General features: G+C 40.3%; 1 protein-coding gene across 1 annotated transcript; it reads left to right on the top strand.

Annotated features, from left to right (window-relative positions):
* The first annotated feature begins 266 nt into the window (after positions 1-266).
* MYOM3 (myomesin 3) lies at positions 267-25,319 on the top strand. The gene is made up of 37 exons (XM_032202301.1): positions 267-315; positions 2,393-2,519; positions 2,681-2,755; positions 3,480-3,639; positions 3,876-4,033; positions 4,840-4,935; positions 5,577-5,665; positions 6,853-6,897; positions 7,099-7,239; positions 8,275-8,436; positions 8,732-8,873; positions 8,966-9,165; positions 9,497-9,550; positions 9,879-10,006; positions 10,871-11,054; positions 11,940-12,114; positions 12,754-12,875; positions 13,513-13,700; positions 13,876-14,002; positions 14,497-14,675; positions 14,752-14,866; positions 15,084-15,240; positions 15,591-15,700; positions 16,198-16,242; positions 16,374-16,510; positions 18,140-18,284; positions 19,443-19,502; positions 20,198-20,265; positions 20,554-20,664; positions 21,274-21,361; positions 21,688-21,726; positions 21,922-22,027; positions 22,846-23,009; positions 23,630-23,666; positions 23,792-23,814; positions 23,905-23,960; positions 25,023-25,319. Exons 2-37 carry the CDS (start codon positions 2,413-2,415, stop codon positions 25,317-25,319), a joined length of 4,290 nt encoding a protein of 1,429 aa, XP_032058192.1. The 5' UTR covers positions 267-315; positions 2,393-2,412.
* The last annotated feature ends 1,776 nt before the right edge of the window (positions 25,320-27,095 follow it).

Raw genomic sequence — 27,095 nt, 5'->3', positions numbered from 1 at the left:
TGCCTGAATTTTGGAGGCACCTGTCTTTCCTTATATCATTTGGCAATGGCAATTATTTGACCAAACAAAAAAGAGTTTGTGATTAGTTGTCACTGCAGTGCACGGCTCAAGCAGTGTAACCCCCGCATGGGTCTCCCCATTGTCACTGCGATGGCATGGTAGGATGCTATATTTAAGGCTCGAGGATGGGCACTCAAACATGGGGAACATTCTTTTGGGGAGAGTCATTCTTAGTGTCGTCAACAGGGAAAAGGAAACGCTCCTTTGTCCTTTCTCTTGCATGAGGACAGGCACTCTCACTGTAGTCTTCACAGGGTGAGTTTGTTTATCTGTAAATAAGCTACTGTTTATAGCAAGATTTTAAAAGATCTTTATAGCAGCATCAGCTATTTTGTATGATCACTTTGTTTGTATTGCACCTCAGAGACAGACTGTGCTTTGTGATTGTATCTGCTTTAGAGTGTCTTTACTGTTTTTTCAGTGTTGTTCTTATGAAAATATTTTTTTTTTCTCACAAGTGTCTATTCTGTTTATTGATCTGTTCAGAAAAAAATGCATACATTTGGATTGAAAAGTGTAAGCTTTTGTAGATCAGAACTCTGTATCTTCGTAACAAACACCAGATTATAGAGCACTGAAAATTTTCCAGGGAATAATTGGATGTAGTATATATTAATCATGATTTTGGAACAGTAACTATTCATGAACGTAGAAACAGAGACCTGATGCACAGTAGTCATTGTACAGCTGCAATAGTCAGAAGAGAGTAGTATTCTAGGAAATTAAAAAGATATTTTTTCCACACAGATGTTTTATTTTCACTTTTTATATTTGCAAATGCTTCTTTGTTTCATCCAAAGTTAGCATCTACTGAGGAAATCTGTATTTTCATATGCATTTGGGAATATTTTGCATTTACCATAACTGTGCTTTTCCATACAACTCTGCTTTTCCATGGACAGTTTCTACGCGATTTGTTTACATTAACAGAAAATCATATTCCTGGAAAAAGTTGTCAGGGGTGTATTTTTAATTGTTTAAGGGTTAGAAAGCAATAAAACTTAAATATATTGAAAAATTTGTCAAGAGAAAATTTCAACAATAGAGCGTGAGCAAAGGAAAGATTTACAAGTATGTTTGAATGAATATTATTCAGCAATGATTACACTTCCAAAGAGCCAATGTGCTTTCATAAAGTAACATAAGCTCCTAGAGCTTGAAAATCTGTGCAGTTTACAGCATGTGCTGTCGGTCTCCGAACCTCTTGCAAGACATAAGGAGGTACGGGGGAATACCCTGTTAAAAATCACTTCTGATTAATGCCCACTCATTATCCAGTGCCTAAAAGCAGTACACTTTATTCCCAGAAGAGGGGCTGCAGCAACAGCACGGTCCTTTAGCAGCTAATGCTGGAGGTGGAAGGCAGCCAAGAGCTGCTGCTTGCTCCCCACATTTCACCTGCAAGAGGGGGATCTCTCTGGGCAGGCTTCTCTGCTCCCTCTGGGGAGGGTCCTGCTGTTTACTGAGCAACTCCATTACGGCTAGTGTTTGAAGGATGCTAGCTTTCTTCACAGTTTACCAACTTTTTACAAGACCTAAGAAGAAGCAGGAGGCACTCAGAGGACTGGATAAAGCATTATCCCATTGAAGTATTGACTGGAACTGCCAGCAGCTTAAGATACACAGATGGGATATTTGGAGTGAAGAATTGATCCGTGTCTGCAAAAGATCAGTTTCAGAAAACCCACTTGAATTTTCCAGTTGTCACAGACACCAAGCAATTCCCACACAGCTGCCTGTGATGCAGCAGTGCTGCCTTATCCAACGCCTGGCACATCCAGGCAAGGTCAGAACACGGTGCAACTGCAATCTGGATGTCAGGTCACAGGCTATCTGGCATCAGATACCCCTGTAATAGTTTCTAGACTGAAAATCTGCTTATTTTCTAAACTTTTCCTCTGTATCTCACTATCTAATGTCCCATATCTTATTTTATCCCTGATCTTCTATGTCCCTCTGATCTCCCTTCTCATGATGCTCCTCATTTGCCTGCATGCTATATTGGGGGTCTGATCTAATGGAACACCCTGGAAGATCCAGCAGCTTTAGAGCATCAGCCTTTGGAAAACAAATCTGCCCATAAAATGTTGCCTGCCTTCTGTTCTGTTACAACCTCAGCTGCCTATAAAGACTTATTAATTTGATCATCTGATTCCATTTTTCACTGAACCATCACAAAACAAACTTCTTTCATAGTTCAAATGCCAGAAGGTAGTATTACATGAACTTTCTTTCATGGTCCTTGAACATCAAAGCAAAGCAAGGATTTAACGGTAACTGAAAGCAATACTGTTAAGCTTTGAAAGCCACTTTCTGTTTTACTCTATTCCAGCAAGAAAGTTCATTTCCAGCATGGGAAGTCGAACCTTTTTCCACCACAGAGAGGAGGAGCAAAAGGAGGAAAGGAAACAGAGCTTGCAAATGACCTCCACAACTAGAAAGAAAAGGTTCAAAACCAGGTAAGCCACACAGACAGGGATAGTTTGAGCAAATCCTGTCCAGACAGGACTTTCTACAGCATTACACTCAGTACCAAACACTCACAGATTTGTTGAATTTTGAATTTATGAAATTATGGACATTTGTCTGGATTCTTTTTATGTGTGTCTGCCTCTGGAAGTGAGGAAGAAGAGACATTCAGCCTTTCAGAGTTATCCATAGCAGCTGCCCTTGCACTGACCTCTGAGATACCACAGTAAGTCAGAAATCATTATAACTCAAATACAAGCATTGTATCGCCTTTGTATAGGGGTCACAGGTTCCAGCTCATTTCATTGGAATCAAAAAGACCAGGTTCAATCAAGTGTTCTTCCTTTAATAATAATAATAATAATAATAATAATAAATAAATAAATAAATAAATAAATAAACAGACCTCTACAAAAATGCAGGAAACTAAATTACATTGCCTTGGTACCTGTGCTGATGAGCCCTCATAAGCCAGGGCTTAAGAGAAACTATATTTCATAGGAATAAATTGAAGATACAGAGTCAGATTAATATCTGTATCTGTATTAATATCTGTATATGTATTAATATTAATGGTAACAGAGGAACTCACCCCTCTTTCCAGAAAATCTTGGCAGCGATCCTGCTGTCCATCTTCTGTGAGGGCTGAACAACCTACGTAATGAGCACCCCTCTTCTCTTTAATCCTTCTGCCAATTACCCATATGGGATTAAAAGTGGTCAAATAGTGGATTCCCTTCTTGATTCATTATACTATTATATCTCGTGGTAGCATTGTTCGCTTTTATGACACACAATTGCCTGTCATCATACCCCATTGTAAATAAAAACCGATGTTTCTGTCCTTAATACTTGTTTAGATTTAAACAAAACTATGTACTATAAAACAATGCAAAAATAAATATAAAGCATTATCCTAAAATTTGTTGGCTTTTAATATACTCTTGCAGAGATCACAAGCTAAGAAGAGAAGCTGCCATCCTAGAGCTTGAGCAGAGGGGGCAAAAGAGGGTTCGGTTTGGAAATGAGATGGAAAAGCTGGAAAAGGAGGTTATTAGGAACTGCAGGCTGCTGCGTGTGAGAGCTGACCGGAAGGCCCTTCGGAGGAAGGTCAGAAAAGATGTCTCTATTGATAGCAGAAATGCCAACAGGGTTGTAATTGCCAACACAAAGTAGCATTCTGGAGAAGATCCTAAACAGGTGTTGGGACAACCTCTATACCATCAGCAATAAGGACAAGACTCCTGCCCCTGAAGCATTATTGTACATGTCCCTTGTGTAAAAGTGTTTGTGTAATTGGAAATAATCCCTTTCCATTGCCTTTATTTAGTCTATCTTTGTCACAGGCTGTAGAGAAGGCACAGATGGAGAAGGACTACATCGAGCTGCGTTCTGGGCGCCCTCCTATGTTCTGGATCCCCCTCCGGGTACACGCTGTGTGGGAGAGGATGGAAGTGACACTGGCGTGCACAGTCCTGGCTTCGCCACCCCCACAGGTTACCTGGTATGTCCGCTGATACCAACAACTCATCCTGCCCGCGTGGTTGACGAAGTGTGTGCATTTCAGGGGCAACTGGAGGAGCAACATCTGGGTCCTCACAGAAAGGAGGAAGGGAGAGCTTAAGGATCACAGAAAATACTTTCAGTTTAGGTCCCTTCTTCAGTTTGACTGTTAGGACTGGTACAGACGTGAGGTATTTAGTGGGCCCTGAAGACAGTCAGCAGTCCTATGGGGCTCCTTTGGGATGGGACTGATGTCCACATTGATCTCCCTGCTTCCCTTGGTGCTCGGAAACCAGAATCTCCTGCCAGCACTAATTCACCCTGCATACGCACACCAGCAAGTCTTGGCTACCTTGGGTACCACACAAGTTCTGGCTTTGATGCCATCAGTCCTACAATTTGTGAAAACCGAACCAACTCTTTTACTTACTCAGCCCTGCTTATTTATCAGCATGCAGGAAAGGAAGAGTTATGTACCAGGCCTGACTGCAGTGTTAATAACCATTAATAACAGAAGGACAGAAATAAATGAAAGATTGCCTCAGAAAACAATTGGCAGAGTGTTCTTTGATCAGTTTGTTAAAGTGATTGACCATTCCTCCCATGGAAGCTTTGAAGCATGCAAACCTTTGGATTACTGCTGACTTCGCAGGCAGACAACTGCAAGAGGCTGCCTAAGCACTTGTCTACTCCTCTGTACCTCTGTCGTGTTTGACTGTCACTAATTTTAAAATAAGGTGTTAATTTTACCAGCCAGTCTCTTCATCCCTTCCTCAGCACCTTTGTGTCACCTTTGTGTTCAACTAGGTATAAAAACGGAGTCCCTATCGATCTTCGCCTAGCCCCAGCAGGAAAATACAAGATAAAAAACAAGTTTGGGATGTTGACCCTGCAGATCAGCAGGTAATGGATATACTCTTGTTTGTGAGGTGTTTTTTTCAGTTGAGTAAGACCTGTTCTCCTGAAACATCCAGTCTGTGTATGCTAAACAAAAAGGATAATTCTTCTGGCATCTGACCCTGCTTGACTTTAGTGTGTTGTATTTGAGCTAAGCCTTTGCTATCAGTGAGTGATATCAATGGTTCAGAAGGTTTAAATTTTTTTACAGAAATCTCACAGCCTTATTAATTTTTACTCCTTTTTTTTAGGCATGGCCAAAACATTGTCATTAAGGGTAGTGCCCTGCACATTAGGAGCACTTCACAAGCAAACATACCAATATGAATTGCTACATTGACCAATTACCTGATCAATGTAATCAAAATGACATCAGCTCAACAACCCTGTGACCTATATAGGTGATAAATATTCCTGCATATCTTCACTGGAGCTTAGCGTTCTACAGGTCTTTTGCTTGCTCATAACGTGAAATCTTCTGCTTGTGTGTATTAAAAAAAAAATAATATATATATATATATAAGTAATATCCACAGTCAAAAGGAAAGACACTTTCTTGATGAAAAGCAACCATCTGCTTCTAACTTTTGTCCTGTAAAGTATGAATAATGATTGAAACCTTAAATGAAGGGGAAATATTTTTTCAGATGCTCCATGGAAGATTCTGCTGAATATAGTGTTGAAATTAAGAATCAGTACGGCGAGGCTTATTCATTTGCTACAGTGCTCGTCAGGAGTAAGTAGAAAATGTTTTTTAGTTTTAAATTTTCAAATCCTTGAGATTCTTCAAAATAGTTTCAATTCTGTATGTTAAATCAATTTTAAAAAAAAAAGAAAAAGAGCACTCTGGAAAAACAGAGAAAGAAGTGAGAACTCTGTCAATAAGATAGGAAAATTCCTCTCATGTATTAGTGGGGGAAAAGCATAACTAAATAAACTAATTTTTAGCAACCACCAATCAATATGTAATGGCTCTTAAAACAACTTCCCTTTCTCCATCACTTTTGATCTCAGGCAAAATCTTTCAGATTCCATATGGACACAGCTGTCTTTCTACTGTGCTGAATTTGTACTAAATTTAGAAACTTGTTTTTTTTTTCTGGACTGATCTAAAACAGCCAAACATACTCAATGACTACAATACATAACAGGATTGGAAGGAGTGTCTTGCATTTCAAAAATTAAGAAAGAAATTGGTTAACACTTGCTGTGACTTTCATGTGGATCTCTTGGTGCAATACTACATGGAATACCGTACCCCTCTCTCAAATCAGTAACCACCAGGAGCAAATACAGTAACTGGCATAGACTGTCTGGAGACTGGCACAAGCCAAATTCAGATGTGGTGAAAAAAGTAAACCACCGCTACTTAAAAATTTAAATTATATAAAGCTTTAAGAAATATGCAATGAAGTCTCAAAGGATCATAGTTTAGCTGCTCATACTTCCTCTCTCTATATAACCACATATAGATAAAAATTTTGTCATTTAAAAAAAAAATAGACCTACAGAATTGCAGACAACTAAATGCCTCCAGTGGGACTGAGAGTCAAGGGAGCAATTTAAATGGTAACATGAATAGGAGGTGAAGAGGTTTGCTTTGGAGACCTCAAAGGTTGTGCCATGAGAGGTGTCTGGCTGAATGAACTGCAAACCCAGGGGTCTTTTTTGCTTTAGATAGTGTATTTGTTGGTGGTGCTGTAATATATTCTTGGCTCTGACATGGGTTATTTTATTATCATCTTTACTCTTTGCATGCTGTATTTTGATCACATCTGAATACCATTTGGAGATGCATATGCACACAGAAGAATGTGACTCAAGAATTTTATTTTAAAATGTGCTGATATCGTTGTACACATCTGAGGGGAAGATAAACACTGGCATGAAATTTCCTAAAGGTATTTCCTTCTTGTCTTATAGAATATTATGGTAAAGAGTCGGGATTTGATTCAGAAATATACAGAAGTAAGTAAATGGCTATTACTATTATTTCTTTGACTTATATCCTGAAGCAAGCTGGCTTTTCTGAGCTACAGTTTTTCCTATTAGCTTGATTGCAAATGAAAAGTGCAAGGCTCAGATACCACTCTTAATATAATAAAAAAACTACAAGAAAGAAGACTCTGTGAAGTCTTGCTCATGCTGAAATTTGTTTTAATTTCATAGGATCCCTTATCGCCAGAGAGGCAGATTTTGCCTTTTCAATGAAACCCTTATTTTCAAGAGAAAAGGAGCCATTCACCCTCTCCTGTTACTTCTCCTCTGATTTACTTGAACATCAGCGAGACATTGCCTGGTTCAGAGATGGTTTGTATTCAATAGCTAAGCTCATATAAGCTTGTATACATATACACATCTCAATATACCATTTAATTTCACAGCTGTGATCTAATGTTTACAGAAGAGAATTAGAATTCTGAATTCATGAGCTGCTCTCAGCTCTTCTCAAGCTATAGGTGCTATTATTTAATTGGCATGCTTTCCTCACTTGTAAAAGGATGACAGCACTACAATGGTTTGGAGGTAATGACTTATTTCTGCTTGTAAGAATAGTTTAAGAGCCCTAGTTCTATACAGTGGTAGCTCAAAGTGTTTGCTGTTAAGTCACTGAAAAGATGGAGAAAAAAAACACCTTCCGACTATCCTGTGTTGCTCTGCTGCCAGACAAGGACGTCTGTCTTAGCCAGACTGGTAATTCTTTGTGTTATTAAGTTTTGGAAAGCAGAGGCAGCAAATTAAGATGCCTCTTACCATGTCGGCACTTACACCATAATCAGCCACAAAAATAACAGGACCTATTGAGTTTTAGTGATCTGAGGAGAATTTGGCTATAGTTTGTATTTCTGAGCAATTCCGGATTTGATAAATATATGCAAAATGTATAGCATGTTCCATCCTGCTTTCTGGGGTTTGAGGGCTACTCAGGCAGAAGATCCTGCAGGCTACATGGCAATGTGTTCTCAGGCAGAGCTGGTAAAATATTTGGCAAACCTCAGAACATCCATTTACCTGGTGTGAAGAGCACCTTTTACTCAATTTGTTTAAAGCTGCATTTTATTTTCTCTTTATTGCTTTCATTACAAGCTCTTCAGGATAAGGTCCACTCTTTCTGCGCTGTGTTTTGTGTACAAAGAGAACACAGAGGGACAGCCACCAAGTAGGATCAGAGTCCAGGACTGTATCTCAGACACACAACAATCATAGCAGCAGAATTGTCTCGCAGACTCCTTTTCTTGCTCTGTTTTGTTGTTATTTTTGGTTTTGTTTTCACATTTGGAAATACAGTGATCCTGACTCCACCAGTTCAAGTGGAGATCCTTTACCTCTTTTCATGCTTCACAGGTGAGTTGCTGCAGAACTCAGAATGTCATAAATTAAAGTACCAAGACCGGGAAGCTTCTCTGACAGTGTCATGTGCTCACAAAGAAGACGAGGGATTTTACACTATCCGCGTCCCCTCACTGGATGGATATAAGGAGCAGACCACTTACGTGTTTGTTAGAGGTATTATCAGGATACTGTCCTACCTGGAACAAAAAGCTCCTTTCCTAATACCTTGGCATAAAGGATTTCACAGCCTCATTCTCAAGAAAACGTGTCCCAATTATGTGCATGGGTACAATTAATAGAATGTCCAAATCCTGTTTTGAGTTGTGATTAAGGTTCTAGAAAATATGACTTGCATTACTGAGATGTAGGCCCTTTCACTCAGTAAATCAAGTTAAAATCAAGTTACTGAGGTCAAGTTTTAGTACAGAGAAGAAAAAACCTTGACCACCGTAACTTGCTGTTTCCACAGATGCCGCAGCAGAAACGCCTGGTGCACCCGGATCCCCACTCAATGTGAAATGCCATGACGTAAATAAAGATTGCTTGATTCTTTCTTGGGTAGCACCCAGTGATAATGGAGGAAGCCCAATCCTCGGATATTTTATTGAAAGGTCTGTATGTTGGCCATCCCAGAGCAGGAAAGCTCATCGTTATGTTGTGGACAAAGACCCGCAGGAACTCCACAGGCTGTGTTCCTTTCCAGGTGTGTTGCCGGGTCAGAGGAGTGGGTCCCGTGCAATGACAGGCCTGTGAAAACCTGCAGATACCCGGTCCTGGGCCTCACTGAAGGACAAACATACCAGTTCCGAGTAAAGGCTGTCAATAAAGCCGGCATCAGTCATCCTTCAAAAACCAGCGCTCCAGTTACAACGTATGACCCCAGCAAGGACAAGAGAGTGACAGGTACGTTCTGAAACCAGGAACATGTGCTCTGCAGGTACAATGTGAGGCTGCAGGTATAAATGAATGCAGTTTGTCCAGATTCGCCTCATTCTCACAAACCTCATTGCAACATACTGCCGTGCTGTGCGTTTGCTAAACCCACCTCAGTACTATTCTGAAACAGAAAAGATCAACCACTCTTGGGACGTTTCATTAAATGTGTGATGAAATGTATACAACTATGCATATAATTAAATTACACGGTCTGATCTGTCTTTTCTGACAAGCTCCAAGCATTTTGACACAGTTCTGTATCTCTTACTGGATAACGCTGTCCTGTTTAACATTCCAGTTATTCCATATGACGAAGGCAGGAAGATAGAAATTTTCAAGGATGACCTGGAAGGTATGTTCACATTTATACTGAGCCATTGTCTCAGAGAGAAAAGATTGTTATAGAGCAACGAGATCAGTACTAACATGACTCAGGACATGGTAAAACATAACTGCAAGCCGCACAAGGAATGGAAAGCACCCTCTTTAACGTCTAATCTAAATCTCCTCTCTTTTAGTTTAAAACCATTCCCCCTCATCCAGTCATTATCTGACTGAGCAAAGTCTCTTCTTCTATACTAAAAAAATCTTACTTTAAAGTGGGAAAACATAATCTGTTTTAAAAGAACACTTTTCTGCTACATTATAACTAAAGCATATTCTATTCTGACTTCCCATAGGACACATTAAAGTTCCTTTGCCACCCACCAATGTTCACGCAAGTGAGGTCAGAGAAGATTATGTGGCTTTGGCCTGGGATGAACCAGACCCAAGAGGCAGAGAGCCACTGAATTACTACGTGGAAAAGGTAAGAAAATATTATCACATGGAAGGGAAACTGCTGCTACTCCTGAACAGAACTGTTTATTTCTCATATGGCCTATAGCACAGGCCAATATTTATTGACATTTATTGACTGTTAATAACTGCTGGTGGATGCGTACAGTAGTCAGTGAAAATAATTTGTCACCGCTTCTAAGGGAGAGGTTTCCTCCCATCTTAAAAAAAATAAAATAATCATGTTTCTCCTGAAAACCTTGGCACAAAGTAGAAGGGAGGCAAAGGAGCTGAATTGCCCTGCTATCCTGGAAATGTGGTCAGTCCCTTACTAGGGTGAGACGCCCTGAAAGGCTGCTCTAAGGGGAAGCTGCCTCTGCTTCACCAGCACTGCTCACTGCACAGGGGACTGCAGAACTTTCTCGGCCTCTCTCCAGCTCCACAGCTTACTAGAGCCATGATCCTGACTCTGACACCAACTTACATAGCAATAATTAGCAAAGAATAAGTTAGTGAGTTTTACACCATACAGTGGTAGCGGAGTTGTAACAGGACTGTTCCTGCCCTATGGGCCCCTAGGAGGGGAAGAGCCGTGAAGAACTGCACAGTAGTTCACTTTGCTGTTCCCCTCTAACCCCTTTGCTAATTAATTAGTATCTCCTACTGATTTCCTTCTATATGTATTCATTTCCCACCTGCTGTACCATTTCTGTTGCAAAGGGGCCCTCTGTTGCCATGGAAGAAAAGTTTGAGTTTATCAACAAGAAGTATATCATCTCTATTTTGGTGTTGGTTGGTTGGTTGTTTAATACTTTCCTATAAAGATTGACTTTGTTATTCCTCAGAAGGGTTTTAAACTTTCACAAGTTGAAAATCATCACCTTTTTCTTTACAGTCAATTGTAGGCAGCAACTCCTGGCAAATGGTTAATCTGGATACACCAGTTAATTCCCCAAGATTTGCACTCTTTGATCTTGTTAAGGGAAAATCATATTGCTTCCGCGTGCGATCCGTTAACAAGTACGGAATCAGTGAGCCATCCCTGCCCAGTGAACCCATAACTGCTGGAGCCAAACTGGGTAATTATTTCACTAATGTGCACTACACTAATGATATGGAAAAGGAGATGTACTATGAAATTCATGTGTGGGTTCCCCCTGCCCCCACCCTGCTTCCTTTAAATTTCATGTTATATTATTACACAGCAGTTGCTTTGATAGCAGGAAATCTCTTAATGCCTTAAATGCTTGTTTAATTACTTTGCAGTTGGTCAGTGCAGTGTAAATCTAACCAAGCAATGATGGGAGAATTACATTTAATTAAGTAAGGGACAGTTGAAGCCTGTGTTTAGTCCAAGTATGCTTCCAGCACTCTAAAAAAAAAAAAAAACAAAAAAAAAACGAGGCTGCACAGGCCCGTGTCAGAAGGAACGATACAGCTGTGCTTGCTGAAGGAGCCTGTCTTGGGGGCTTCAGAGAAAGGAGCAGTCCCTGAAGGGCTGACTTGTTCTGTTTCCTTCCCAGGAATAACATGACAGTAAGAGATGCAAAGACTCATGCACATGTTTCCATTACACAGAGAGGACTATCTCTTTCTCTTATATTTTATTTATCCTCATATTAAAGCTCCCCCAGTATTCATTAATGCTGTCCTTTTTGTCAAGAGTGAAGCAGGTCCCGTTTCACAGTGGAGTCATGTGAGAGTTAATATACGAGTCTCGTTTGCACACTGATTCAGAGGTTACGTAGGTGTACATGAGTATGAGGAATCACAAACCCAAACATAAACACTTAGGCTGTGGACCAGGACAATGTCTATGGTATTTTGCTCTGATTTGAAAGTGAAGCTCTGGAAAAGATGAATACATAATACAGCTCAACTCACTTATGAGAACCTTTGAATTTATAAGTTTTTTACTTATAAACTATAAACTATTTTTCTGTTTTCATTTTTTTCTTTTGTAGCTACTCTGCCACCACCTTCTCAGGTTTTAGCTTTCAGAGACACCAAGACATCTGTTGTTTTGCAGTGGGATAAGTTAAAGGATGGTCTGGAGCCTCTTGGCTACTACATATATTGTCGGGAAACTGGGACAGAAGGATGGCAAACCGTCAATAATAAGCCTGTGACATGTAACGAGTGAGTTCAGTTGTTATACTGCACTGAGAGAAGACAGGGTGCCAGCTCGGATTCCTCTGTGTATGGCTGGAGTCGTATTTCAGATAAAAAAAGAACTTCCTTCTCTGCACACACAGGCATGCACACACGCAAACACCACGTCCTCTTTTAGCATGAAGTATTGCTCACATGCTGAAATGCCCAGTCTTACTTTTACATCCAAAGCCAGACTGACAGCAAGGTCTGTGTGCATCTTCAGGCTCTGGGTCTGCAGAAGACAGACCTTGTGGCATGACCAGCAGAACCACATTCCATTTTTCTGCCTGCTTTCCAGAGAGTAAGTTGGTGTCACTCACACAGGGGATTCAGAAAACCTCTCTAACTGTGGGGGCCACATGTCAACCAAAAAGTCCATTAGAATTCCTATTTATTCTACTGGCAGTGCCAGACAGCAGCATTGCACCTCTCGGTATCTGATCTGTACTTACTGTCCGATTTATCGGTAGCCGTTTTATGTGGCACAGTGCTCTTTAATCTGTAACGGCAAATCATGGCTTTGCAAGGAACATCGCCTTATTAAAATATATTGCTGTCTGTTCAGAGGACTGTTTACCTGTACTCTGAAGAGTCAGATACAAACACAGTAATTTTCTCTCCTAGATTTACTGTTCCTGGGCTGCAGCCTGGAAAGGAGTATGTCTTCTGTGTGAAATCTGTCAGCGAGGCTGGACTAAGCGAAAGCTCACCGGAGACGGATCCTATTGTTGTCAGGCCAGCTATTGGTAAATAGTATATACATACACATACACACAAAAAATAACCCCCTCCAAGATGTATCTATCATACATAGCTATTGTGACACACAGTGGTAATAACAGCGAGCAGATAAGCACTGGTTCTGTTACTAATTATACATGTTGGGGTGAGCAAAGTTAATTAGCATTTTGACAAAGGAGTGTGTTAACGCTTACAGTATTCATTTGGTACTGGTACAAGTGAACGTTTTAAGTGCAGTTTTGCCGATGTCTTGAAATCAGCAATGTGAATTTCTCCAGAGCAATCACAAAGACCTACCCACCACGTTAAGACAGGAGCTGACCCTCAGCCTTCACCTTTATACCAACTCACTGTGTTTATCTTTCCTAACAGACAAAATATAAAGTGACATGCAAGAAATGCCCTGAAACATTTCCATGACTTTTCTTGTGGCATCTGAATAGGAATCTGCTCACTTCTCAATCCTTTTACGCTGTAAAAGTGATATTAAGGAGCCTTAATATAAATAGCGTCACATCTGCTCTGCACACACAGGGCTCTCCTCTCCCTGCTTTACCCAATGCGTACACCTCCTTCCCCAGTCCCCAGACCCCAAGCCCGCACTGAACACCGCCGTCCTTCCTCCTTCCCTTCACTGTGCAGCCCGGCCGTCCGCGCCCCGCGGGTTCGTGCTGCTGAGCTGTGGGAAGAGCGAGATGACCATCGGCTGGAAGCCCCCGAAGCGCCGAGGAGGAACAAAGCTTCTGGGCTACTTCCTAGACCAGCACGATACATCTGAACTCGACTGGCATGAAGTCAACATTCAGCCAATTCCCCAACGAGTTTACACGGTATGAATTTCAGATATAATACTGAGCTTCCTCATGCGTAGTGGGAACCCTAGCTCCAACACGAGATGAGCTGCTCTTCCTCTACTTCCTCTAGTCCAGAACTTTCCCCATGCCTCATAAGAGTGCTACCATGCAAGGCCATGCCAATAATCTCTTTGTGCTTCTGAACCCAAAGGTTGGCAACCTCAAGGAAGGGCACCTCTATGAATTCCGGGCTTGTGCAGTGAACATGGCTGGTGTTGGGGAAGTGTCTGAACCCAGCGACGCGTTCAAGTGTGAGGAATGGACAATGCCAGAACCAGGTACCTCTCACAAAAAGAACAGGCAGAAGAGTATCACCAGCTACACCAGGTATCTTCTCACTCTTCTGTGACTCCGAGGGACTTCTGAAGACTAAATCTGTACACAGCTGGGTCCCGGTGTACAGATGCACACAAACACTTCTGGGGACCTTTTGATTCAGATGTAGCATATTATTTCTGCATTACACACGTCTAGCATCAAGGTATTTTTAATAATATTGTTTCCAGAGAATGAAGAATCTGGATCAAATACCCTAACATCTTTGTATATTACACCAGAGCACATAACATCAAACCAGCTGATGTATGCTTTTTTTTCCCCTAGAACCTATGTTTCTAGAACTTGTATGGTTGAATAGCATAGAAAGCACCACCTGTGGGCCCACTATTCACTTTTTAACAAAAAGCTTTGCTTTCTGATCTCAAACTCAAACGATGTGCGCCTGCTTGCATTTCTAATGTTATTGCTTGACAGCCCACTCTTCTCTGGACAGGCCCTCCTTATGACGTGAAGTTCACAGAAGTAAGAGACTCGTCCCTGATGCTACACTGGCAAGCCCCGCTGTACACAGGTGCAGGTCCAGTTACAGGATACTACGTGGATGTGTGTGAGGAAGGGTCAGAGGAATGGAAGCAAATAAACAAGCAGCCCGTAGCCACCACCCACATGAAGGTCTGTATGTGCACTTACTATCCAAATGTCGCTTCTCATTCAGCCTTATGTTAATTCCAGTCCCTGGTTCCTACAGGTTTCAGATCTAGAGACAGGGAAATGCTTTATCTTCAGAGTAAGAGCACTGAACAAGGCTGGAATTGGGCCCCCTTCGCTCCCCTCGGATCCTGTGGTGGCTAAAACCAAGCCTGGTATGAAACTGAAGTGGTGAGATTTTAAATATTAGCTACATGTTCCATAGCAAGAAAAAGCCTGAGTCAAAATAAAGATTAGCAAATTAATCTGCCCAAATTAAATTACTCTAGCTGTACACTCTCTGGTCTTTAAGCCGGATGTCCAGATGTTACCTGTTTTGATAAGGGATGTTTTGCAGTGTTATTTTTTCCTTTGTTTGCTTTTGTCATACAGGCACAAATGAAATCGAACTTGGGGTTGATGAAGAGGGTCTCATTTATATGGCTTTTGAAGCTCCTGAGAAGAATGACTCTTCTGAATTTATCTGGTCAAAGGACTATGAAGGACCACCAGATGCTGACAGAGTTCGGACTGAAGAGAAGGGCAATAAGTGAGTACATTATGCACACTGAGAAAATGAATTGTGGACTGTGGAATAAAGAATGCCTTAAACACAGAGAAAAATGTGAGGGCAAAGGTTTCCCTCTCCTCCCAATATACAAGTAAACTGGTGAACTTCTGCAAATCTCCCCGATTCCCAGCTCTGCTGTCTGTGGAATGGGGCAGGCAGGGAAATGGTCAGGTCACAGAAGGGAAATAACATCCCTCGTATTGTTCATGCTTTTGCCTTGCTTCTCAGTGTCACGTACATGTGATGTTCCAGATGTATCAAATGTATTGTATTCTTTTACAAAAAGCATAAATTTTAAACAAAATATTTTTTCTATTATTACTTTCAAGATCTAAGCTTATACTGACAAACCCATCAGAAAAGGACTTGGGGGTATATTCAGTGGAGGTCACAGATGTAGATGAAGATATCTCTGCCAGCTGCACTTTAACAAAAGAAGGTAAAAACTGATAATTAACAAGCACCAAAATCTAATGTGCCATAATTTTCTAGTATGGAGATGTTTGGAGGAAAGCTTCTCCTAGAGGAATAGTAAGTGACTGATGTCACTTGATGATAGGGGTATCATTAGAAAGATGTTTCTCATTCCCTGAAGGCCGAAGGGCAGTTTCTTTTCCAGTCCCCTACAGAAAGATACCATAGTCCTGGAAGGTCGTTTTTCCATTAGAGTTCAGATTTCACACACAGCTACACTATCACAGTTATTTAAAACTTTAAAATATTTCTCAAGTTGATAGAACCAACGTTCTGTTTGGACATAACTAAGAACTGTCTTCACCACCACTTCAGGCCCTCCCTGCTATGGAATGTTTTGTACTTATTATCTTCTTCTTGACATAAACAAAGTTCATTGACAAATTAAGCCCAATTTATATAATGATTTTGATTTGGCCTAGTTGTACTAGTCTAAATGATTTCTTATTCTTTGCATTTCAGACCTGGACAAGTTACTGAAACGTAGCCATGAAATCAGGAACCCGTGTAAGTTGAACCAGGCTGAGGCCACTACCATATAGATAGATTCTGAAAGGGGAACTCTGGCATAATCCTGGCTGAGCCAAGTTCTGTGGTTTATATATGAATTCCCCTTGGTGGTTCTCTTTGTTTTCCAGTGATAAAGCTGATATCTGGGTGGAATGTTGATGTTCTGGAGAAAGGAGAAGTGCGGCTGTGGCTGGAGGTTGAAAAGCTGTCACCAAACGCAGAACTGCATTTAATCTTCAATGAGAAGGAGCTTAAAAGTACTCCAGTACGTTTGGGTATTTTTAATTCTGACTTACTTTCCCCTTGCTGAACAGGGAAGTAGACCAACTGGGCACATCCCACACTTTCTAAATTACCATCAGACATTTTGATGTGTGCTTTTGGGAGGCTCTGTGCCTTGATTTCCCACATAAGCAGAAAGCCAACTGTCTGCTTCTCAAGCTGTCTGGCCTTAGTAGCATGCACAGCCACAGGACTGACGCTCAGTTAAAGGCAGGGCAGTCCTCCTCAGTGCTACGGCCAGCAGAAACCTCAGTGGTAAGATGCAGAGAACACCTTCTCCTTAGCCAGCACTCCTCCCACCATGAGAAGCTGCCTCTGTCAACTGTGCTGCAGCAGATTTCCCTTTTACACATGCATTTTCCAACAAAGCCCAGCCATGTCCCATTCATCTGATACTAGATGCACCTGTGCAGGACTGAGAGCTTCCTCTTAGTGAACGATCTGAACTCATTTAAGAGGATGGTAAAGAAATATACCATCTCTGACAATGAGGCAGGATATTTTTTCTTCTATTTTAACAAGCAAAGCTGCAAGGTATCCACCCTCACTCTTTGAACTGCATACAGATAATGAATTCTAAGAGCAGATGAAAGTGATTTATTGCTCTGGAAATAACTGGAAATAACACTGCATCACATGTTACAATACACTCCTACCTTCTGATATATTTTTTCAAAAGAGTTCTAGCCTCTTCCTTGTCTTCCCATATCAAGTTAATATTTTAACATTTAAAAAGCATTTGGAATGACTGGAGCAGAATGGAGAACAGTTGAGAATGAAGAACACCATAAATCACGTGCCTGTCAGTTAAAATGCAGTGTAGCAATGCCAAGATAACAAAAAAGCAAAACAAAACAAAAAACCACCACAGATACAACAAAGGGATAGGAGTACACCAAAGATTTTCAGAGCTTTTATTACAATCGTTCCTGGTTTTGGGGGGAGGGCTGGTTTTTTAAAGCAATGTGTAGTGAATTTATTGAAGACTTTTGCCTATTATAAGAACTGTCTTTTCTACACTGGAGAACTGACATAGTAATGCGTGATTACAAAGTGTTTGCCAGGCTTTTTGTAACAATAATATTTGCCTAGAGCAAACAAGAAGGTGAGGCCTAAGGATGGTATTTACATTTAAGGTATTTACATGTAAGTGTCTGGCAGGTTTCGGGGTGTGTGTGTAAAAGATTCAGTAGTGGTTGCACGGTGTCAGAGGGTGGCAATATTACTTATAATTGCCCAAATATGTGATTACTTGCATTATACTAAAAATCATAGAGATCCTGGCAGGGTGAAAACTCTGTAATACGCAACAAGAAAGAATGCATTGTGTTGTGTGGTTTTAACAGAAACTTCCTCCTGGAGAAAAGCTCTGCTGCATGCAATTCTGCTGTGCCTAAGTGCACAAGCAAAGAATAGATGAATCACAGAACACAGAATACCAGAGTGCAGTGGCCTCATTACACCTGTAGGATGAGGGAAATATATGAGGATACATACATAATGGGACTCTGGTGTCTGAGTGTCTTGTGAAAGATGTGCCAGGATCTAGCCTTGGAACTGCTCCTCTGTGGAAAAGCTATTTAATTTATCTTATTTGCTTTGTTTTACACAGACACATAAAATAAACTTTGTCAAAGGAAAAGGTCTGGTAGAACTGATAATCCAGAATTTCTGTGATGATGATAAAGGGATGTACACAGCCCAGCTGCAAGATGGAAAAGCTAAAAATCAATTCACCCTAGTTCTTTTGGATGAACGTAAGTGGAAATTCAGTATCAAATATAGACTGCCATGCTGAGTGGAAATTTTTCGAGGCACTAAAGTATTTCTGACAGCTATACTGGCACACTGGGAATGCGGAGAACAAATTTTAGCATACATTTAAAGTCAATTGTGTAAGAAATAATCTGTATTTCTCTTCTCTTTAACATAAATTGAAGCTTTTGGTCTTACAAATAGGGTCCCTGATGATAAAAATGATCTGCTAAAGTAAAACATCTAGTGAATCTAGTTTAGTTATTGTTTCCAAATGTCTTACATTATTATCTTGCTATGTCAAACTGCCTGTATCTTGGCAGCAAACTGTATGGCAAGTATTATGATACGTACCTATTTATTTCAGGACAGGATCAGGTTGAAAATTCAGCGTATTTAACAGCTGGTCAGTTGCATCAAACCAAATGCAATAAAGAAACTAGTGTCAATTGTAATGAAGGCAAGTCCAAGCAACAAAGAAAGATAAACATGAAACATGCAGGGTCCTTGTATGTGCTAGTACAGAGAGACTCTTCAATAAATTAAAAACAGGAAGCAACAAGATTAGCATTCAAATTCTTCCCCATACACTCTCTATCTCCATCTTCAGTTCTTGCAAACAATTTGATGATTTCAAGCAACCTTACAACCAGGCTCTCATGGGGTGATCCAGCACACGTTAAGTTCAGAATAGAAAATGAGCTTGACTTGTGCTCTGTAAGTGCACGTTTTTCTTTAGTGATGATGAAAGAAGTAGAGAAACCTCAAGTTGCATACAGTTGTCTAAAAGTGAGGTAAATTTTATGCTCTCTGCCTTCCTTTGTGTTTCCTACTTTTAAAACATTTTAATTTCAGGGTTTCTAGCCTATATTTTTGTATGGTCAAAAGTCCTATTTCATTTCCTAAATGCATAATGCTCAGGTCTCCAAAGATCCTTCTGTTCATGACGATAAATATCACAGACTCGGCAACCAGTACAATCAAGAAAAGGATGGTACTGATCTGCTCAAGGTTCTGTGAGGCCAGAGGTAACCGGTACTAGGACACCTTACAAACATCTATCAGAGCTCTTATGATAGCACCCTTTGCAACCAGAAATCTCTAGCGTTATACTAAGAAACAGGTGCTTTTGTTGACTTTGACAATTACTGTTCTTACAGGTTTTGCTAAAGTCGCAGAGGAGGCTGATGCAAAACGGAGAGAATGGAAGAAAAAGCAGGGTAAGATAAGCTGAAGGTTAATGACTTACCAGAGAAGTAAACAAGGTTCTCTAGACATGTTTAAAAAGATCATGTGTCCCACTTTCACTTTATCCCCCATCTTACATTCATGGATAAGAAAGTTTATAAAACAGTTTCAGAGAAAAAAAAAAAAAAAAATCTTACAGTTGGAAAGACGATCATCCCCTTCCAACTGGGATACAAGTATCCACCAGCAGCTGCCGTACCAGAGAGGGCCAGGGGCACAGCCGCCTGTCTTCAGAGATGCACAGTATAAGTTTAAGCTGTGTATAAAGCAACTTTCCCCTCAGTTTACCCCTACAGGAATATTCAGGAAGAAAAATTAGAAAGTATACAACTTGTCTATTCTGTTGCACTTCGCTCAGAAAATCTCTCTCATATCCCACACTGACTGCATGCAAAGCTGTCATTCAGTAAAGGCATCCTAGGCATCAACACTAACATCATTTTAAGGTATGATTCCTCAACAAACATAAGATCTGTTGCCTTAGGACATCACAAGAGCAGCAAAAATTGTGTGCTGTAAACTGGTGCCTGGTGTATGCAAAACTAAAAAGCATGAAACTCTCCCAACGAGCACCACTGCTGGGATTCGCCACTAGATGGGGGCATTTCTGTAGCTAATCAGGAGCTGTGGAACTGTACAGCAAAAAAACACTTATTTTCTTTTATAGGCCCGTATTTTATAGAGAATTTGAGATGGAAGGTTACCGAGAGCTGTGAAGTACTCCTTACCTGCAAGGTACGTACATCTCTGTGATGCAACTGCACAGCCTGAATTCCTTTAGCATTAAATTTTAAGTGCGAAATTTAAGGGATGGGAACAAACAATGCTCCTTTAAATGGTTATTTGCAGACCAATGAAGGGTAAGAGATAGTATATCTTGGACAGAATTTTCAATAAAGAAGGAAGTTTCCAGAATTCTTACACCAATCCTGTAATGCAAGTGATGTTTTGCATCAGGGCATGTTGGCATTCAGAAATAAAATACACTTGAGAACCTGACTTCTAAACCTTGACTTTAAACAGGCAACGAACCTGAGAAAGGACACCAGCTTCCAGTGGTTCTTCAATAAGAAGGCACGAACAGGCGGCGTGTTTGATCCACAGACTGGGATAGGAACTCTTTGTGTTAAAAAGGTGAAAAACATAAAAGCAACTCAGCAGCACTGGCAGTCACGTCAACGTGCAAACATAGGGTTATCTTACACGTAACGTTCAATTTGTGTTTTGGGTAGTGCCCACTAAATGAAAGAAGAATTAATGCTATAGCCAGCTGAATTAGATGTTTTTAGCAGTGAGTGGCTGTGAAAAGTTTAAGTGTGGGCTCTGCAGGTTTTCTGAGCAAGATTTGTTGCCCATTCTGGAGACAAACTTTAGTCAAAGAAAAAAAAAAAAGTTACTGTGCTCATTACTGAAATGACTGAATGAAATTTAAGGCTTAACCTGCAGAGAAGGCCAGACATGCTGAGTTAATGCCCGCTGTAGTCTCAACTCTGCCTCAGGGGACTACAGCTGAGGAAAGGCAGCGTGGTGGTGCAGATCTCTGCATGGCTAACTTGAATCCCACTTTCTTCTTTTGCCATCCTTTCTGATCAGTCCAGCCTCAATCCAGGGAAGACGAAAATCTCAGCTCTCTGCATTTTCGAAGTCCTGCCTTATTTCAATAATATGTGAAGATTCCATTGTCCTTTTTTGTTGTTGTTTTGTCCTGTTTTATTATTATCTATGTACATACGTATTTGACAGATAACCAAAGCAGATGAGGGCCAGTACAAAGCACTTGTTTCAGATGACCGAGGAGAAGACTACACCCAACTTGATCTCACAAAAGGATGTAAGAGAACCTTGTATATGGCAATATTACACATACACACCTGCCTGGATTCATTTTGGATCTAAAAACAAATTTCATAACTTGCTACCACGTCTTCAACTGCAGATGTTGAGTGCTAAGGAAGATAGGAGCATCTAAATACAGTAAAAAATACAGCATCTAAAAATAAACAAACTGGTGACAAAACCCCCATACCCAGTAAGCTTTGCAACAGAAGAAGACAAAGAATAACTGATATATTCTAAACATAATGAAATTAAGTTAGTAGATCAGATGTGATCTGCTAAGTAGTGCATGGTTAGTTAAATATCGTTATGTCTTTGCAGCCTTTGAAGACCTCCTGAAGGAGCTGTGCAGGATCAGCGGTACGTCCCTTTCTCCTCAGCTGGTCCAGTAATTACAGCAGGGGGAAAATTTGGGCAAGTTGAACGTTCAGCTAGCCACATTCTCCAGAGAGAAATGTTAATATGTTGCTTGGGATTTTGTTTGCATAGCATGTAAAATTACATGGATATTCTTGGATGTCCTCCTCAATTTCAGTTTTTCAATTATACTATCAGCTCTTTCTGCTTCACCTCTGAAAATTCAGCCTACTGAAGAAGGCATCAAAATCTACACGGATGTGAAGTACTACACAGACTACATGAAAACAACCTGGTATCACAAGTAAGTCCCCAAAAGACATTTGCAAGGCTTGTGGGGGTACTGTTGCTTGTACATCATAAAAATGTTGCTTTTTTATCATAAAAATTAAGCATCTTAGGCCTGAATCCTTATTTTCTAAGGCAATGGGAGATTTATCAGGGTAAAGACTGAAAACCACAACTCTCTCTGAAATCTGAATCATGTCTGGGAATTCCAAAATAAACAAGTCGTGCTATTTTTATCTTAGCATTGCATAAATATTTACAAGTGGTCATCTTTACTAGAATAATAATTTAAGGTACCGCTCAGTTACAGCCACCTTGGTTACAAACAGGAAAGGAATCTGTCATTTTTTCCCAAGTCCTTTATGTCTACTATCTTACACTTCCATAAACCATATTACCCCACTGTGAGAAACAAATATTCCCAAACGTTACAACATTCTTTCCAAACATGAGCTAATTTAGCCTCATAACATCTTGGTCAAATAGAGAAATGCCTTTTTATTACACATCTCCTACAGACATATTAAAAATTGGCCTTCTTGTATGATGTTTAAGGGCTAAATGTGTATGATGCCTACATCCTATTTATTCTCGTCCATAAGAATCAGGAGGTCTATTGTAGGGTTTGTAGAGCTTTGGCAAACTGCCCAAACACAGAGATAGATGCCCAGTGAGATTTTCAAGTGAGTGAGTCCGTAACTCTCCATGAAATGCGCAGTGAGGTCCTGACTCCCACCTTCTTGTTCTAAGTGGTTTAGGACTAACAGAAAGTTATCACTCTAATTTATGCAGCTCTGCTAAATAGTATTGAAATTATATAATCTGTTTGCTTAGGGAGAAGCAAGTGGAAAGTCGTGACAGACTGAAAGCTGGGAGCACGATGAATCAGATCTGGCTTCACATCCTGAACCCCACAGATGCAGATAAGGGAAAATACGTCCTGGAGTTATTTGATGGGAATGACACTCACAAGCTGTCAACGGACTTGTCTGGGCAAGGTAAACTGAGTCAACAGCACGGCCACGGGAATCAGATCTACCTGAGCTGCTCTCCAGGATTCCTTCAAACCATTGGCAGCAATTCCTCTCTCTCGTGTTTGAGCTGGAGGTTTGGTTCCATGACAACATGCTACGAAACTGGGTTCAGAAAGACAATGAACTGCCCATAAAAGTCAAAGGAAACCTGAGGAGAGGAGAATGGAGCAGCAGAAGGGACCCAAGTCTTTAGGGCACCTTGCTGCCAGAGCATAAGGAGCTGCTGGGGGAAGGATGAGTGGGAGGACAGCTGCTCCCGGGACATGTGGGATTCCCCCGAGGCTGCCAGAGCTTACAAGCAGCACCCTGGAAAAGAGAACATTGCTTCAGGTTTACAAAGGCTTTTCCAAACAGTCCAAAGGATTCTTTTCCTTCTGAGGAAAGGGAATATCAGGCTCCACTTATTTCAGTACTTTATAAGTACATTCTTACTTCCTTAAGGCATGTATAATGTATAAGTCATAGTTAATTAGATGTAGCTGTGCACACAAATACCTGCATTTCCAAACCCAATGCATTACATTAAACCTACTGTCAAAAGAAATAAACAGCAACTTTCCCTAAAAACATTTCTTTCCTTGCAGCCTTTGAAGATGCCCTGGCTGAGCACAGAAGGCTAAAGTAAGTTTCTGCCTAACTATTTTCACAGCCAAACTAATCTATTTCAGGTGTCATATTCTATACTGAGAATACAAGGCCTAATAAATAAAACCGCTATAATTTTATCTCTCTCTCTTCATTTTCAGAGAAGCAGCAGTAGCAGAAAAGTGTAAGTGAATGAATTTCCTTCCTTCTGCCAAACACAGCCAAGTGGTACACTGATAAGTAAAACTAAAAGGTCGTATTTGCTTATTCCCAGGTCGTGCCAGAGTTGTTCAAGGTCTGCCAGATGTTGCCACCATCATGGAGGACAAGGTAATATTGAGTAACTGTCCGTGTAACTGGGCCTTGCACAGACACGAGAAGGACTGCTGGGAGAAGGCTCCTGCCGTCTCCTTCCTGTGCGGTTCCAGGAGCTTTCCAGAACTACTGCTGAAGGAGCAAAGTGGTACCCTCTGTGCCACCTGTGTCAGTCCCATTTGTTGTTGATGTGCTTCCGAATGTGCACGTGCTTCTGCACTTACAGGTGCTTTCCCTGGCACAGAATCTTCTGTCAGGTCACAGGTGTAACAGATGCTTTCTAGGTCTGATTCCCAGTTAGATCCTTTCTGTTGTCTTCCCATAAAATACAACTAGTCCAGGGGTTAAGTGCTGAACCTGGTTTTTCCCATTATATAAACTTGATACCTACATTTCTGGGTCACATTCCCATTTACTACTACACAGGCAAAATAAGTAACAAGTCTGTAAAGTAATTGCAAATTCACCATGTGTCTATTTAAGTGCCACTTCATGGTGTAAGAAAGTTGTAAAAAGACAGCAGCACAAATATTAGTCAGGCCCCGTGAACTTAGGTTGATCCTGATTATACTGGAAGATATCAGGAAAAGGAAATGGACAGTCCTGGAATCTCACCTACTAAAAACCTAGAAGAATTTGCCAAGTGCTTAAAACGCCTCAGGTCATTTCTGACACTTTATTACCAAGGTTGTGAAAGTCAATATCATAAGAATTTTCTAGTTCCATAGAAGCTGCACAGAACAGCAATAAAATTTAATTAAGGACCACCATTTCTTATAGCCACAAACTAGACAGCCAATTAAATGCAATTGCAAAGTAACAACTTTAAAAATAAACATTTTTAAATAATAGTTATCTTTCAGGAGTCATCACTCTCAGTTTATAAAACAAAGACCTGAGATAAAAGTACGTGTGCTATTTGACGAACACATCATATAATATAACCCATAATGCACAATACAGTCAATAAGCAGCCCTGGTGGACTTCTCCTGATCTTGATTTTTATTTTTCTTAATCTCACAACAATGAATTTCTTTGCTCAATTACATGTTTGTAATCTCTCTGTTTTACAACAGACCCTGTGTTTAACTTGCTGTGTATCTGGAGATCCTTACCCAGAAATCACTTGGTTCAAAAATGAGAAGGTTATCGTCTTTAAAGATCGTTACAAAATGGATGTGAAGGGGACAGTTGTCACAATTACCATAGAGAAAGTCTGCAATGAAGACACAGGAAAATACAGCATCTATGTCAAGAACAAATATGGCTCTGAAACAGGGCAGGTTACTATCAGCGTCTATAAGCATGGAGAGATACCAGTAGGAACAGATGAAAAGACCCAGGTGGAAACTGTAATGAGAAAGCCTAAATGAATTAAAGCAACTATATCTCATTGAAATTAAAAGAAATTTGACTCCTTTGGATTCACTCGAATGTCTCCACCCTAAAATTCAGTCTCATATCTCCATTTTTATTTCAGTATTATTTTAGTATTTTTATTTTGATGGTTGCTAGAAAACAATTCTCACTTGTGTGTGGGTGCATACACACACTTGCATGCTCACTTTACAGAGAAAACGCTTTCCTGCCAAGTTATGTTGTGTGGGAAATTCCAGAGGATTCATGCGCATGAAAACTAGGCCTTTAGTAGAGGGTTTTTGTTCTTTTTTTGTGTGTGTGTGTTGTTGTTTGTTTTTGTATTAAATCCTCATGTGTTACTGATTATCTTGTAGCTGAGCAATGTTTATGTCTATATTATTAAACTTATAACCTGAGTGACACCTTAGCACTGTCATCAGTACATCCATTTTGAAATGAGTTAGAAGTGAAGAATTTTCATAAGTACTGTGTGAAAGTCTTGAAGTATTCGCCTTCACAGACTTAAGCCATACGGGAAGAAAACGAGGCCTGGTGCTTCACAGAGGAACACGTTCAGCTTCTCTCTGCACTGACACGCAGCAATACGCTTACACAAGAGGATTGAGTGAAAGTCCACAAAGTTGGACCCAGATCCTTCCATCCTCCAGCACACCTATATTCTTTAGAATTAAACAACTTTTATGTTTATTAGTTACGTTGGACTGTTACGAATGCAGAAGAAAGTGTGGGCTCTCAAATGCTCTAAAGCGATACCTACACTCCCAGCTCCTACCAGTAAAACCATGTCTGGGAGAGAGAAAGACTGACTGTATTCCTGACAGAGCCATACAGCTACAGTCATTTATTCAGCAAATAAATCAGAATTGGAGCACAAGTTTTCTTAGAGCCTCAGATGCTGTCTGCTAATCAGAATTAGAAGTAAAATAGGCTTGAATATAACCATTTCCTACACTATGGGCAACTGGCTCTTTGTGTCTGAATTCTTATTTGCTAATAATAATAATAATGTTAATTTGTAAGAAAAAGATCAGAATTGTTTTCCTGTTCAAATAGAAGAATTACTGACCTGTATAGAGTAACAAAAGTTAACTTAGAAAGGTCAGCTACCCCTGGGATATAGGCTCTATTTGAATTAAGCAATATAATTGCAAGACACACAATCTAGTGAATGCCTTCCAAAATCAACAACCATTCTTGCACAGACAGCAAGGAATATCACTCACTGTCTATAATGACTGAAGAATTCTTGGTACAGTTGGTGCGAAGAAAAGTAACACATTACATTTACTCCTTTCATTTCAGTCTCCAAGCAATGTTCCATATTTTATTTTACCTTTAATTTTCTATGTATGCAATGACTAAAAAAAAAAAAAAAAAAAACTACATTTAATACAGATTTAGATGCACGTTACTGACATCTACTGGACAAAATCATAACTGACTGTCCCACCCCAACGAGACTCCCTGCCATCCAGTGATTGGAGGACCATAATTTTGGAAGAAATAGTTGTGGGTTTTATTCCCACCTTGTAAGTTCCAAGTGCCTGTAGTACTGAATATTGTGATGATTAGGAGGTTCCTACCCTACGACAGTAGTTACCTCACATCTATTTTACATTATGCCATTTTATCTGAAGAATTCTATCTAAACCACAGAAAATGCATTTAATTTAGAAGCTGTGAACAAAAAGAAAACAAATTAATCGATGTAACACTTTACAACAATTATGAATAATTACCTGAGTTCAATGACCCACAATAAACAGTAC

Source organism: Aythya fuligula, chromosome 23 (genome assembly GCF_009819795.1).
Source record: "Aythya fuligula isolate bAytFul2 chromosome 23, bAytFul2.pri, whole genome shotgun sequence".
NCBI lineage: Eukaryota > Metazoa > Chordata > Aves > Anseriformes > Anatidae > Aythya > Aythya fuligula.
This window is presented reverse-complemented; position numbering and strand designations above follow the sequence as displayed.

Coding starts and splice junctions, on each gene's coding strand:
- MYOM3 (XM_032202301.1), top strand. CDS start 2,413: ATGGGAAGTCGAACCTTTTTCCACCACAGAGAGGAGGAGCAAAAGGAG. Junction 5,666..6,852: donor TGCTACAGTGCTCGTCAGGA/GTAAGTAGAAAA, acceptor CTTGTCTTATAG/AATATTATGGTAAAGAGTCG. Junction 20,266..20,553: donor AAGTACTCCTTACCTGCAAG/GTACGTACATCT, acceptor GACTTTAAACAG/GCAACGAACCTGAGAAAGGA.